The sequence below is a fragment of the Heliangelus exortis genome, chromosome 2, assembly GCF_036169615.1.
Source record: "Heliangelus exortis chromosome 2, bHelExo1.hap1, whole genome shotgun sequence".
In the NCBI taxonomy this organism is placed as follows: Eukaryota; Metazoa; Chordata; class Aves; order Apodiformes; family Trochilidae; genus Heliangelus; species Heliangelus exortis.
In genome coordinates this window covers 51142276-51158442 of record NC_092423.1, presented here as the reverse complement: position 1 = coordinate 51158442, position 16167 = coordinate 51142276, and the positions used below count along the sequence as shown (strand labels likewise).

General features: G+C 36.4%; 1 protein-coding gene across 8 annotated transcripts in view; it reads left to right on the top strand.

Moving 5' to 3' along the window:
- GOLGA4 (golgin A4) overlaps positions 1–16167 on the top strand; it is a 66316-nt gene that overhangs the window by 16393 nt on the left and 33756 nt on the right. For 6 of the 8 annotated variants that reach the window (XR_011724313.1, XR_011724314.1, XM_071736104.1 and 3 more), the window contains exons 3-11: positions 1126–1224; positions 5661–5726; positions 6864–7178; positions 8628–8675; positions 9070–9126; positions 12716–12814; positions 13363–13501; positions 14670–14857; positions 15824–15907. Coding sequence is in view for 6 of the 8 variants with exons in the window: in XM_071736104.1 (XP_071592205.1) it covers positions 1126–1224; positions 5661–5726; positions 6864–7178; positions 8628–8675; positions 9070–9126; positions 12716–12814; positions 13363–13501; positions 14670–14857; positions 15824–15907 (1095 nt within the window). In the remaining 2 variants the exon portion in view is untranslated. The remainder of the gene's footprint in view (positions 1–1125; positions 1225–5660; positions 5727–6863; positions 7179–8627; positions 8676–9069; positions 9127–12715; positions 12815–13362; positions 13502–14669; positions 14858–15823; positions 15908–16167) is intronic. The other 2 variants (XM_071736103.1, XM_071736105.1) reach the window with 2 other exon arrangements.

The following is a 16167-nucleotide window of genomic DNA, read 5'->3' as shown; positions in this document are numbered from 1 at the left end:
GGCATAGGAATACATAAGAGAACACACAGGGGGTCAGTACAGATATTCAGAGCCTATTATATAGAGCTGTCACTGAACATTAAACAATGTTTTTTCTGAAGGGGTTTTGTGGACACAAGCTGCAGGTCACGTAGCATTCCAGATTTTACACTCAAATATTTTTCCTATCTCAAATTTATGCAATTCATGTACTGCAGTACTGAAGTCAATGTAGCAGTCACAAAGAAAAAAAATAATTGAACTGTTACAAATCAAATTACAACTTACCTTGTAATAGATTCAGTTATCCTAAAAATACTACCTAGTAATTTGAAATAGAACTAAATTGTTCTGAAATAAGGAGACACTGTAACGTGTTTTGGTTCAGTAGGCAGACAGCACAGTTCTGAAATCTCAGACTATAAGAAAAGTGAAACTTGAAATCTTGTGTGTAAGCAAAATACTACAAAAATAGTTTTTGAAATCTTTTATATGATCCTAACAGCTTTGGGTTGCATCATGTTTCATGGATATATTCAGTTTTAATTCACATTCCAGTCTTCATGTTTTTTTGTCTCTAGGATTTTAAATCTGTTTCTTGATTTTTAAATCTGTTCTTTGATACTGACTTAATTCACTATTACATTTGCATTGTACAAATGGCCTGCTAGTAGTTTGAAAAATTGTGTAAATAATTTTTTATTAAAATGTAGTTAGGACTGTAGTGTATAAGAGCACTAGAAGATAAATAGTCAAAAGCATGCAATTTATGTGGTTTATAGGTAGAATTTTTAGAATAACAAGTTTTTCAGGCATAACAGAGAGCAATACAAGACAAGTCTTCTGTTGAGGTTGAGAAGAATTGCAGTGTCAGTGCCTGAACACTTTATCTTTGGCTAAACTAGGATCCTTGTAGTTGTGCGGTTTTTTTTACTTCTAAATTATTAAAACTGTATTGTCGCTGTTCTGTGATGATCTAATGCATATTTTGTGGTTCTGTCCTGATCAATATCTGTTGTCTCATAAACTGCTGTATTGGTTTATGATGTTTTTAATAGCGTGGAAAAAACAAGTAAAATAATGCAACGTTCTTTACCTTATTACTTGATTTATTTTTGTTTTCCTACTTTTTGCATTGAATGACAGCTGCTAGCCGGGATGATAGCAGAACCTGCTTTTCTCTCTGAGTATACTATCTTTGCTTTGGATCCCACCAAACAACCTAAGCCACCGAGTGATGGTGTGGTGAGTCCTCCCACCCCTCTTAGTGATGCCTTTAGCACGGGGAGGAGAGTACTGTGCGAGAAGGCAAACCTAGTGTTGCTTGTGGCTTGTTCTCACAAAGGCATCTTAACTACCCTGTTGCTAACCCTGCACTAAATTTCACAGAAGTAAACCTGGTAACTCCTGGCTGGTGTGCTGTATGATGTGAATTTTTTGTAACATAAAAAAATTAACACGTTTTCTGTTACACAGGTAATCATACTCTACACAACTTTTAAATAATTGTTGCACAACTTTGTGTGTTTGCTTATAATTCATTAATTTCATTGAAAGTCTCCCTCTTCATTTTTGTGTATGTCTGTATGTATTTTAATATAAATGGATATGATAAACACTGAGATTTTTCTTTTTGCTCTGTACAGTGAAAGCTCACAATGTAGTTCAATGGTAGCAGGAAATCATCTTACATAGTCTTGAAATCCAGCTACTTTCCCATTTGTAACCTGGCACCTATTATTGTGAGGATAAAGAGTATTTTTTTTTAATAATTAAATTTTAATGTAATTATATACTTCTTTGCTGGGAAATGTTATTGTCATATTATAAAAGTGGGGAGGCTCAGAAGAGAACAGAAAGGAGAAAAAGAAGCGAGCATAGAGAGGAAAGAAGCCTTCTACTTTCTAACATATGCACATAAAAAGCTGTATTCTCCTTATTATAGTCACAAGAGTAGGATGGCATCTTTAACATGCTTCAGAGGTACGGTAGTCCTGAGTCCACAGTGATTTCAGAGTCCCAGCTCACTGTCATGCTTCATGATGACTTTGATTATCCAGTTTTGTAAGTGCTTTTTTGTTCCTCATCCAGAGGCTGAAAATAACAAGTCACTGAAGGCTGTAAAGGATAGAAATTTGGTTAAGCAGGTTGACGTACCACAACAGCCTGGGTTGTGTTAAACTTGTCCCTCTCAAACTGAGCAAGACTGAACTGAAGCAATGATTAAAAAGGTGACCTGTGGAAAGCCTTAATTTGTTGTAATGTGTTACGATTGTTTAGAGCATCCCCTTGGAGTACAGATTGACTGCCATCTCAGTCACAGTGCTCTCAAGACTGTGATTCTTCATGGGGAGCAAAGAGCACATTCAGACTGCTGAAATTTGTAGTTTTGAAATAGTTACTGAATTTTGTTTTTTCTAGTTTTTCTAGTTATAGGTGTTGTAACCATATCCCAGGTCCAGTGATCACTACTTTAATTTTCACTGTAATTTTAATTAGGCTTTTCTACACTTACTAAGCAGTTGTGTAAGTTACTAAGCAGTTTTTTTAGTATATTACAGAGTACCCCTAGCACAGTTGCATTTTGAAAAATATATTCCAGGGAATTATCAAATGTTGTCTTAGATTATCTTTTAGTATATACTTAAATGGCATGAATCACTGACTTACAAATTTATACACAAGACTGCATACCATGCAAATAATATAATGTAAGGGTTATAATTAATGCATTACCAGTGTGTATTAACAGTACATTACCTGTAAAGCTGATCTTGTTCTCTGAACTTCTTTAAAGCTCTAGAGCCATACTCTGACAGTAAGAACAGGGATAGAAAACAATGATACAGAAGTTTATAATGAAGAGCTGTCTATATATAAAGATACATATAATATTTTAAGAAACATATGCATTTGGGAAACCAGGAAAACAAAAGTTGTAGGAGGGGGAAAGTTTCATCATCCCACACAAATGCATAGTAATTCTGCTAAAAAAGACCAGTATTTTAACTGTGTGTGCAAATGACATGTGACCCAAGAGAGTGAGTATCGTAGAGCTTTGACTGTAACTCTGGATTTTTTGGCATAGATGAGGTTAGTATCTCTTTACTAATTATGCTGCATGGGTTTTGTTGCATGAAGAAACAGTTCAGATATTCTTGGACAGACGTTTAAAAAAAAATTAAAGGAAAATGAGGGAAGAATATGTATATTGAGCTCTCCCTCCTTCCTCCATACTTTCCTCAGTTTCAGAATACCTTAGAAGGACAAAAGTAAAATGGTTTTAAATGTAGACATATAAGCTTTAACTTTTTAGGCTTCTGAATCTACTTATAGCTATGACAAATATCATTAACTGGTTTGTATTTCAGAAATACAGAATTAAGGAATCACTAGAATGCCCTAAATTCAGTTAAAACTTAATTCTGGTTTATATGTCTTAATAACAAAAACAACATTTTTATTAGCAGTTGTAATTATACCTCTCTTTGGATAGAGATATAATTGTGTGTGTTCTGTGAGTTTATGGAGAGAAGGCTGCTGTTGGTTCCCAGAAACCCTGATCTAGCTGCTTGTTTTAAGACTTTTAAAGTGAAACATCTCCTAAGGCTTAGGGACAGCTATGGCTCTTAAGCTCTTCAAAACCTCTTGAGTCTGTACTTATATATAGCAACTTCTGTTCATGCTTACCTTTCACTGTGTAGATATCAGAATATGACCCTTTGCCACAGTGACTTAAAACTGCAGCATCTAGATACCTGTTGTGGTCCACTTTTAATAAAAAAGATTACTAGGGTTTCCATTCTATGATTTTTGCAAGTAAAACATCTAACCCTTAAAACAGGTTCTACTTTTGTTCACAGAGATTGAATACAAGGATGTCTGCGTTATTAATAGGAAAATTTTAAAAGTGGTGATGTTAGTTTTAGCTTTGAAATGGCATTTTTTAGATCTTAGGTCCTTAAATGTCAGGTTTTTAAGAATCTTCAGAGAAAAGACTGGCATCTGTGGTTTCTCTCTATTCATTACCAACTTATTAGATTTAAAGAATCTACTTAATCTTGTGTTTTAAAATAGGTCTTAAATATTAAATTATTCTTATGAATGAGAAGCACAAGGACTCTGTAGTTTCCTTTAATTCTTGTTATGTGTAGCAGAATACATAATTTTTGAAAGAACTGGCGTTAGTGAGTTTGTAATTCTTGCTACAGTATTTGACTTCCTCTGCTGTCAGTTCAGTACTAGCACAGTATATGCTTTGTAAATAATAAAGCAGAAGATATTTTTTTTGTGTGTTACCCTTATTACTATCTTTCCAGTTAGGAAATGAAATGTAGGAAATAAAATGTAGGAGTCCTTTAGTTTAAAAGCTACTACGAGGTCTTAATCCACTATGAGTAAGTCCACCACAGCAGGACGGTGCTCTGATTCACAGCAGAATGCAGATTTTGTTCAAACCAGGTGAAGCGTGATTTCCAAATCCAAACAGATTTCTTGTGTGGCTGGACATTGCTCATTTTGCTTTGAATCTGGACAGGTGACAGCTCATTGCTCTGGCTTCCTGAACTACCTCTATTACTTTTTCTTCTGGGGTTTTTTGTACTTCCTTAAATTTGCTTTATGTCAAACCTTTCTGAACCCCTTTACGCTGGAGCATTCCTCTTCTACATTTATGTTTATGTATGATTATTTACATATCCACAGAGTAGAAGTTGTGGGTATAATCAAATAGCAGATGATTATGATTGATATTTTAGTTGTAGATACACCTTCAATTAAACAGCTTGAACCAGGGTACATCTTGATTAAAAATTTAAAGTTACACCTCTATTAGCTGAATTTATCATACTTTGTTCAACATGTTGCAGTTTTCTGCTTCTCTTGAAAAAAAATAATATCCACAATGTTTAAAGGTCTGGCATGTTTAGCTACTTCAGTTTGACCTGGTTTAAACACTATAAAACCTCCTGGATTTGCACAGATTAGAAAACATCAGAACACAGGATATTGGAAAAGCAGGATGGACAGATTAGGAACAGAAACATCCGAACTCTGTTCAAACTATTACTTTCTGTTGTGTTGATTTTGTTTTTTTGGTTGGGTTTGGGAGGTTGGTTTTTGTTTGTTTGGGTGAAGACTTGCATATCTGAAGTTTTTGCACAGGATGTTTTTTCTGAAAGTCTAATTTATTTCTGTGCTCGTTTGGAGTCTTAAAGAGCCTGTTACCCACACTTTCTTCCAGGTAGCTCCTGCCCCACACCAATCAAATGTACTTAAACAGAGTAAGACAGTGTGATTCCACTGTTACTCATGTTGGCTGTAAACAGTACGAGTAATCAACTAGAGTTTTCCTGCTATCATTTTGTCTTTTTGGTGATTCTTTGATTTGTGCATAAATATTACATAAACAATCATTATGAATAATTTAATTGGAGATGTCAGCATTTGCAGATGTCTCATACTAATCCACACAGACATAGCTGCTTTGTAGTTCTATATATTGCAGCAATCTGTTTTGAGTTTAACAAACTAGCTTGTTTGCATGAAGATGTCTTAATAAATATTCAAAAGACAGTACTAAAAACGCAGTCAAGGAAAAAGCACAGAAGCCATTTTGTAGGAATCTGTGAATTACAGGCCTTGTAGTTTGTTTCTTTTAACAGTTGTTTTTCCTCCTGTAGAACTTCACTAAACAACTGCTTCCCAGATCCACAGAAAACAATGGAAGTGGACCAGCCTCCCCACAGGTATGGGGAGGACATGGGGGGGGTTTGTTACCCCCTTGACTGCTGTGTTGTCTTTATGCTATGTTGGCTTAATCACTTAGAATGTGTCTTCCTGCTGGCATAAGGGTGATGAGCACTTGCCTGTCAGGATACTAGGGTGTTTTGTTTCAGTATAATCCCATTAGCTGTTATCAAGTGTTGCCACTGATGCGTGGAGGTTGTTTTGCAGGGTCAGGCTAGCAGTATCTGAGGGTGTGCTGCAGGCTGCCTGTGTTGAGGTGAGACTCATGGCTCACTTACACAGCCAGCATGGGATACAGAGCTACCCTTGCTTTCAAAAATAGAAGGCATATTGTGTGGCTAGAAAGCTGATTTCTAGTTGAAGGGCGTGAACTAGTTAAGTTTAGTAAAACTGTCACAAGTGATAAAGGAGGAGATCAGTCTTGAATATGTCTCAGAAACTTTCTGGAGTGGGATTAGCAGTGGCTTATAGCATGTGTATCCCAGCATTGGGTTGTGGGGGCAACATGGTGCAGTAATGCTTTCAGATGGCTTCTGTAGCACCAGTGGTATATGGTGCCAGGGCACTGAACATTTTGTTTTAGAGCAGCATGAATACTTTACCTGCATAAATCGATAAAAGCATTTTATGTAAAAATCATAAAGCCACTTAAAAAAAAAAAAAAAGGACAGTTTAAGAAGGTGTGCTATAACTAAACTAACCTGTTGTACAGGGACTTTAAAATAAATTTGTTTCCTTAATCACAGGAGAATATCTTTGTGTCTTTGAGATAGTCTTCTGTTTAATACCTCAAGGAGGGAGTCACACTATAGTGTTTTTCTGTTTTGAGACAACAGTAAATGCAACTTTAGTTACATATTCGCTTTTTACAGGGGTGACACTGAAATACATTATTTTATAATTTTAAATCAGATCTGTAGTTTATTGCATTTAGTTGCTGTCTAAAATTTCCCATGGCTGGGAGTTGCATGCTTGATTTTTCTGCTCAAGGAGAGGATTCTTTTAAGGGAGAGGTAGCTATTTGGTGTCCTACATGTGCGAGGCATCTTTTTGCCCAGGTCAAGTCTGCTGGGTTTTATTGTTTCTACCTGCCTAAAAGCAGTGCTGAAGTAATTATTTGCTTTGAATTCTTGCAGATGAGTGATACCCAGTCTTTTGCCCAGAGGCTTCAGCTCCGAGTGCCCTCCATGGAGTCTTTGTTTCGAAGCCCCGTAAAAGAGTCCCTGTTCCGCTCCTCTTCTAAGGAGTCCCTGGTACGAACTTCTTCAAGGGACTCGTTGAATCGACTGGACTTGGACACAGCTGGTCCCACTTTTGATCCACCTTCTGACATAGAAAGTGAAACAGAAGAGCCTCTGGGAAACACAGACAGCCTCAGCAAGGAGCAGTTGCTGCAGCGACTGCGCAGGATGGAGCGCAGTTTGAGCAACTACAGGGGGAAATACTCAGAGGTAGGCAATGTTGGTACTGGAAAAGATGAGTCTGACAGGTACTGCAGTAGTAGATCATCTTTCTGTTTTCCTCTTTTGAGCAAATGGATCAACTTACAGTTAATGTGGAAGCTGTGTTGTTTTAAGTCTAGTTTGCACTGCTTTTTACAGTTCTTTAAATGTTTACTGCTCTCAACTGCAATAATTCCTGTGTAGACTTTTGGTTATCGCTATCAAAATCCCTGGAATCTAAAATATGTAAATGGCAATTGCAGTATTCAGCATATGCCTGAAAAAACTGTTGCTTTCCATTAGTTCAAGAATGGCTGTCTCCCATGGAATTCTTTTTTCTCTTCCAGCTATTGTAATAAAATTTATTTTAAAAAAATTTATGTAAACAATTTTTCCAATATGAAAAATCTTCAGTTGGTAGGTGTGTTTTGTTTTGTTAATGTAGTCTGTCTAGCAAGTCTTTAATTTTCTCTGTAAAAAAGGTCTGGGTTTTTTTTCTGCTTTTGTGAATTTCTTTAGTTCAGTTGGAAAAAACTGTTCTGGTATAATTTGGCAGAAAGTAATTTCAATCCATAATGAGAATTTAAGATGTAATTTTTTTTTCTAATTAAAAGTAGGGTACAAAATTATAATCTCAAAAAAATATGGTAAGGGGGCAAGGGAAACCATCCATAGTAGTTTCAGCTTTCTTTTAATTACAAAATAAGTATGACTCTGAAATTAAAAGTAATTCTGAAAAGTCCTGATTTATTTTACATAAGTATTTGAAGTTCTCTTTTGACTTCAAGATTTCTTGTTTTGGTGTTTTGGATTTGTTTTTCTTTGATTTTGCATCAATTTGAAAATGAAATATTCCAATTCCATTTGCTACTTCAGCTTTGGATAGCTTAGGCAATTGTGATAAAATTTTTAATTAAACTAAACTGTGCAGTTACTCATGAAGTCCTTTTGTCAGCTTGCAATGAGAAATATTGTCCACTTGCAGTCTGCTGAGTATATGCAAAGCACATGGGATGAGAATATTCAGTATTACAAAGACCTTTTTTTGCTAGACTTGTAAGTGTATTTTAAAATTGATTTTAGTTAAGCTCTCTGGGACGTGTACCCTTACAAATGTGCATCCCTATGGGAATGCTGTCTGGGATGTAACCTTATGATACAGTTGTTCTTTTGACTGCCTGTGTTGAAATCTGGCTTTTCTTAGAGGGCTTTTTAGTGAGGAGAAAGCTGTGTGTGAATGCTGAGTAACCTCATTGTTTTGTCACGTAGGCTTTATTCTTTTAAAACATTGGAGGTGTTTTATAAATGGAAAAAGGAAGCACTGAGAAAATTTAAGTGTTTCTGTCAGAAGAGTTTTCTCATATGGTGAAGCATTAGAAAATGCTGATAGGGATACAGTTATTTTTATAGATATGAGTGTATGCGTTATCATAATTATACCTGATTTCTGTATTTTAGCTAGTATCTGCTTACAAAGTTATGCAGCGGGAGAAGAAGAAGCTACAGGTAAGCATTATTTTCCATCCTCCTACCTGAATGCTGTTTTGAATCTTAAAATGTATAGTGCAAATACAGGTTTAATTTTCAGTGCATTGTGTATTTATGTGTATACACAACATGTGTAAAACAACAGCCTCTTTCTTAGCTGGGATTTTAAGGCCAAGCTAATATTAGTTTGTCAAAATATCTGTGAAGCTACTCTAGGCTTTTTTATTGCATCAGCTGATTTTAGGTGATAAATTGCCAACCTACAGTTGGCAGCTTATGATAATAGTTGCATCTCAAGACTCGAAAGAGAAATACAAATCATTCTGCTGAAATACAATTCTGTGAATTTATTTATACTTCATATATGAAGTTGTATTTACTACACCTGATGTTTATTCTTTCTTTTTTAAAGGGCATTCTGAGTCAAAGTCAGGATAAAGCACTTCGCAGGATTGGAGAACTCAGAGAGGTAATTTCCTTTACTGATTATTTACTTTATACCACACGTACATAGGATCTTTCCCTTCCTACCATTTTGCTTTGGTTTTTTGTTGTTGTTGTTCCCTTTACAGAGTATTTTCTCTTTCACAGCAGGGTATTTACCACTTTTCTCATTTGTTTATATGGGGCTATTTCTCTGGCTTGTTTCTGGCAGCTTATTGTTATACTCTAAGAGCAGTTCATCATACCAACTAAACAGCTTTTCTGTTCATTGTGAAATAGGTAGAATTGTGTGTGGTTCTTGCAGTGTTGTTGTGCCCAACAGTAGGTGGCCCTAGGCAATTTGTTTCTCATATAGATTGAGAAATACTGATGTGAGGCAGATACAAGTATTAGGCACTTTTTAATAAAGACTTTAATGACTATCAATAAAAAAATTTAAGGATAAAATTTTTCGAAGATACTTATCTTGATCTCAGTTGTAATATTTACATTTTTAAAATGGATTTTCAGGATAGTTTGATCTCAGTCATAAACCTGGTTAGGTCGTGTTGTGTTTCCTTAGGTTATAGTTAAATTAAAAGGCATGTACAAATTATTGGGCAGAGCAAATTAAGAAGCAAGTTCACAAAAGCCTTAGTGCCAAACCCTGTTTAAGCAGAATGTGAGGCTGAAAGCCTTTTTACTGCCCCAAGAGCCAGTGCAGCATCAGATTTGGAGATGGGTGTGTGAGGGCCTCTCTGTCCATGCTCTCACCTCACTTGGGAGCTGGGTGCCAGCTCACTCAGAGCCCAGGGCTTTCTCTGTGGCTGCACTCTTGTTTCTGGCATACTCTGCAGCAAGCAGCAGCTCTCTCATGGACTTTGCAAAAGCCTTCAGACCATGGCAGGATTCCACCTTCGCTTCTTGGCAGACTATCTTCAGGCTTTTGGGCATCTTGCCCACAGATAGGGGCCAGGGTTGGTCACTGGAGGGGCAGGGATGGCTGCTGTGAGCATTTGGACTTGCATATACCCAAGGCTCATGCTCAACTGCAAGGGATTGCTCCAGTGGGACCAGTTTGGGCAGCCAGTGATTTCCAAGGAGGTGACGGGCAAATTGCAGGAGGCACTCTTCTTAAGCAATGTGGGGTGTAATCCAGGTAAGCTGGCTGTGAGTTGTGTGAACCCCAGGGGTACTGTTTTGGTTCTGATCCACGCTGCTTCTGGCTCAGCAGTTGAGAGCAATTGGCCAGAGTGCTGCGTGCCCTGTGCTTGTCTGAGCCAGAGCCCACCCCTGGGCTGTCTCCCTGTCCTAAGCTGAACTGTCGGCCAAACTCACAGCATTACTGAGAGAGGTGGCTTTCCAAGTCTGTTTTTTTCCAGATCACTACAAGGTCAAATGAAAGCAGCTCATTCTGTGATTATCTGCAAGCTCCATTAGGTTTAATTTTTCAGCTTATTGGTACTTGGTAAAGTTTGGAAAGCATATTCCAGAGGAAAGGCTTTTGATTATGAAAAACTGTTAAATGTGTGCACACTTCTTTTTCATAGTCTTTCTGATTCATATATGTCTATCTGCTATATATATATGTATATATACACACAGTTTTCTGATTTTTATATACATATATATAAATTGGTATGTTCATTTGGTATAAAATTTAGTTCTCATAAATTTTGGAGATTCCATAAAATCTAACAAGAAAATTCTTTTTTATAAATTGAAAAACTTTAAAAAGTAGTTTTTTTTGTCCTTTGGAAGCCTGGGTGTTACAGCATTTGTTAAAACAGACTTAAAAATTAAAAAAAAAAAAAAAAAGTATGTTTCCATTGCAGAAGCTAAAATGGTACAAAATAGATCATTCATTGATGGAATAATTTATTATCAGAAATTATTTTAAAATAGCTTTTCATCATCATACCATCCATTTTTACCATAAATAATTTGAATCTGACAAGTTTCTTCCAAGAGGGCCATGCAAGAATAAACTAAATCTTCTTTGAGGCCACGTTGGCAGTGTGAAGTAATCCCTGGAGATCAGTGTGTCTTTTGCTTACCTTACTTTTTTTCATATTAAGAGTAATACCTCAACAGCAGTCTCCAAGCAGTCTTCAGTGTTTTCTTCCTCAGGCAAGGATCAGAAGGGGCTTTAGGATCCAAAGAGGACTATTTCTGTGTTGGTTTCAGTAAATCTCTTTAGCACTTGTTTTTCCACTGAGCTGCTTTGCTTGGAAGGAATTGCTGCTAAAGCTCAGAAGCACAAGGCAGGAATTTGATCTGTAGCTGCGTGAACCGGAGGCAATGCAGGGTTAAAAAGTGGATATAGTTACTCAGAAGAGTGGAATAGTTTTCCCAGTGACTACATCCATCACTGTCCTGCTTGTCAGTGGCTGGGCAGACTCAGCTCACACAGCTGAGGTTCGCAAAGCTGCTGTCAGGCTCAGCTATGGCAGCCGGGATTCAGTGCTGAAGGGGAGAAAGAGGCATCAAGAGAGCATAAAAGCAAGATTCGGAGTTGGGGGAAAGCAATCCAGGAACTATTGTGCTGCCCTTTGTTTAGTTTCTTTGTTTTTCATCCTTTCTATTTAGTTCATCCTCTTTGGCTAACAGAACTGATATTTATAGGTGGTGCTTGCTTTTATTCAAGTGGTCTTTGTAGAATGATGCTCAAAGAAGCATTAGTTTCCTGGGGTAAACCATTGGAAAGATACATATCAGTGACTTAAATATATGAATAAAAAAAGTTTAAACAAGTTTGGGAAGTTACTCACAAGGTGTGGATGAAATATGTATGGTTCTGATTCTGTCGATGAGCAGTTACATGGGAATTAATTTAACTTTAAATGCATTTATTTTCTATTAGAACAATATTTATTTAAAGAAATTAAAATATTTAAGATTAAAAAGCATAGGAAATAAATAAAAGAAACCTCCCCGAGGCATATTTTTACCTTGAAAGGTTTGACTAGATGTTCCTTGAGGTTCCTTTCAACCTGGCATGCTATGGTTCTATGATTAATTTGTATGATTATGTTGGTTCTACTAATTCATTCAGACAACACCAATGAGTTTCTAAAGGTGTTAAGACAAGTGAATGCAAGTAATAATAAGTGAAGCCACGTAGTTAAGTTCTTTGGGATTTTCTGGCCTTTTTATTTGAGACACATTTGAGGAATTAAAAGAAGCAACTTTCTGTACTTCAGAATGTCATTTGTCATGTTAAATTGCTAGCATAAGGAAAAATTACATCTCTGCTATTCATGTTGTCTTAATCTGGTGGCTAAATGAAGAATCTAACTTACTGAAGTGCAGTCTTCAACTTCCAGGAGAAATGTGTGCACGGAAAACAGTTTTCAGGAGCAGGCCTGAAGTGATCCCCACACAAACTTGTATTTAGGAAGAAAGAATCTTTGATAAGTTTGCATCAAATCTACATCTCTTGCTGTTGTAATGTTGGTGTTACATTGCAATGTCGTTATTACGTTGTGTGGAATGTAGTATAGTAAAAGAAATAGCCATGTCATGATTGTGTTCTGTGATCTCAGCTGTGAAGAGGTATTTTAAATTTTATTTTCTTATCCCTTTACATTCGTGTTTCAATTTTCATTTGAGATACATGTATTTATGATTCTCAGGAGCTTCAGATGGATCAACAAGCTAAGAAGCATCTCCAAGAGGAATTTGATGCTTCTTTAGAAGAAAAGGATCAACTTATTAGTGTCTTACAAACTCAGGCAAGTCATCTTACCCAACAGATGTTCTTTAAAACTGCTTTTCCTACTTGTTTTAAAAAATACATATATATACATATATATCTTCTAATATATATATATATATATATCTGCATTTCCCTGTTTTATTAAAGTTCCTGTACTGCTTTAAAATGGGTTGAGAATTTATGATTATTTAGATATTAAATGCATTTTTTGTGGTAAAGGATACATTTGTAAGATCTCGCTCGTGTTACGTATGATTGATTGATCTGTGCTTAAATACCTTTATAATGTCTTTCTTATCAAGAACATAGCACTAGCAGATGTATGAGCTAAAATTGCTTTGGCAAAATTTGTGTTTTGCTTGTATAGCCTTTTTTTCTCTGCTCATAATGATCCAGTTTTGCTAATTGGAAACAATTCTGATTTTTAGAAAATGCTGAAAATTCAGACATTTTATCTGTTTGTACTTGGTGATACAAATTTCATCAGCTGTCTATTTTTGGAGATGAAGACATGTTCTGCTTAGAATTCTTGGTTTTTTTTAACAAAAATAATACTTTGTTTAGGTATCATTGCTGAAACAAAGGTTACAGCATGGTCAGGTAGGCACTGAATTGCCTGATCCAAATATCCAATCTGAATCACAAGTTCCAAGTCCAACAAAAGAAATCAGCACAGAAAATACTGTGGAACCAGGAACCAGTGGTACGTATTGCAGCTTTTTTAAGCTATTCAAGCTATATTGAATTTTGAGGAGTAAGGCTGCTGTTACTTAATGATGAAATGACAAGATTCAGGGCTGAATATGTCACAATACAGATGTATTTTCTACAAGGAGACAATTGCTTTGAAAACAGTTTGGCAGCTAGAGGACAGGATAACTAAGATACTGAGTTTTCAAAAGAAAATATTACATCTTCTATTTTTATTTTATTTTTCTTTCTTAGGAAACAGTAAAAATCAATTTTGATATTCGTGCTTTTGAATAATCTAACTGTTCTTTATATCAGGAGGTTGAGTTACAACACTCCCAGTGTTGCATATTCTTTATTACTGAACAAGGGACATCATAATGCTGATATATGATGAATGCTTCATTCATTGGTGTCCTTCATAAAAGACAGGATTCAGACAGAGGTGAACATGCATGTAATATATACGTTAGATAATAGGGAAGGGTTAGATCAGAAAATTTCTTACCAGGTATCCTGCCTTTTGTATCTAGCCCCTGTGAATCAGGGTTCAGGATGTTTCCTGTACTGGAGTCTGCTTCTGTACTAGCCTTATGGTCATGAACTGAATGACTTAATTTGTCTGATCCTGTTTTCATGCCAAGTACTCTTACAGCCTCCAGAGTATCAGAGCAGAACACAAAGTAAAATATTACCCAATGTGCTAGTTGTCCAGAGAGGAGTACAGCTCAGAAAGATGGTAAACATGGCCTTTATATATTAGAATTAACGTCACACTCAGCTCTGGGAAAGCAGAAAATGGTGTGCTTGACACATGAGAGAGGTGATTTGCTTTGCTTTGTGTTTCTTCCTTCTTATGAATATTATGTTAGTAGCAGCAGCCAGCTTTATAAATCACGATGACTTTTTAATTGCACAGAAAACCTTATTTGAATAATAGTTTGGTTTTGAAGCTTGTATAGTAACTGGGGTTTTGTAAATTACTTGGAGGTGAAAAGAGTGTATTTACTGTTCTGTGAATGTGTAGCATGTTTCTGGCAGCTGTAGTTACAAGGAAATTCTGCAGGCTGAGCACAACTTTTCTTAGAGACCCGCGAGTCACTTGCAAAATGAACAATTAATACAGATCTGCGCTTTGGAGAAACTGTGCATCTGATAATGTTGGAATGTTTTCTTGTTAGAGGGTAATGAAGATTCTGCTAAAACCCTGGAAACTCTTAATCAGAGGGTGAAGCGCCAGGAGAACTTGCTGCAGCGTTGCAAGGAGATGATTCGGGTGCACAAGGAGCGCTGCGCCCAGTTAACCAACGAGAAAGAGGCACTTCAAGAACAGTTAGAAGAGAGGCTTCAGGAATTGGAGAAAATGAAGGTGTGGAAAATGCTCTTGACTTCATGGGTAGCTAAAACACAGTAAGAGCAACTGTATTTTGAAAATATCAGAAATTACTCCAGTCATTTACAACATCAAACAAAGTGTCCGTGAACTTTTTTCAATTTATAGGTGGGTGTGAACCCCACATGGCGTGAACGTATTGAGCAATTACTCAAAAAGCTGTAAAGAAGGTTATGAAAACTTACCTTGTGAATAACCATCAAAATGGTATCGGAAATAAAGTCACTGTGGGAAATTGGGGTGAGGAAAAGTCTGTCCTAGTACAGAAGACAAGAGCTAAAGTGAGAAAACTGAAGCAGAGATAAACTTTTAAGATGTATTAGAAAAGGCATCAATTATGCCAATGAACAGAAAATACAGGAAGGCAAGATACTGGAGACACAATATAGTGGGGATAATATAAGTGCAGTCCTAAAGCTGAATTAATATTTTGCTCAGTTTTCTGAGTGCGGACTAAAAGGAAGGTGGATGATAGTAACAGAAACACGAAAATGTGATGAATATAGCTGTACTCAACTTCAGTTTTGGAGATCAGATTTGATTCTCTGTCTTGGTCTCTGAGCACTAGCTTAGCCCACTTTGGGAAAGCTCTGAGAGACTAAACTATTTTAAGGACCTTTTACAGAACAAAGAATTTACATTGCTAAGATTCTCTTGTAAGCAGGTAATAGAGAGGGTGCCTTAAGCATATTTCTTGCCCATTTCAGTGTAACAGCTCTGACATCTACGAGAGAACTGTGGAGGCTGTAACAAAGCCTTCAGATATCTGATTTATTAAGAGGCAGCCTAGCGCTGGGAGACTTAAAAGTAATTTAAAGCTTTCTGCTTTAATTTCACTGGCTTCTGTTCTGTGCTCTTCATCCAAGGCATAGTGCAGGTTAAGAGATGGGCCTAAGCTTTTTCTTAGAAAAAGCTTTCAACTTGTGGGGGTCTTTTTTTTAGGACCTTCATATGGCTGAGAAGACTAAACTGATTACGCAGCTGCGTGATGCAAAGGATTTGATTGAACAACTAGAACAAGACAAGGTAAGCAAAAGATTTTCTTTAAACTCCGTGTAGTTTTGGAAGAAGACGCTTAAAATTCAAAAGATCTGAGTGCTCATTATTAGAAGCGGGTTTTAGTTGTGTTTTTCTTTGTTTTAACAAACATATAATTTAAGCTACCTGAGAATTTTATTACATAGATGTATTGGGGTATTTGTCTGTTACATTTTACTTAATACTGCAAAATTACGTTATTTAGGATGCAGCAGTTATGCTGAATACCCTCCTCAATGCTATCTTAA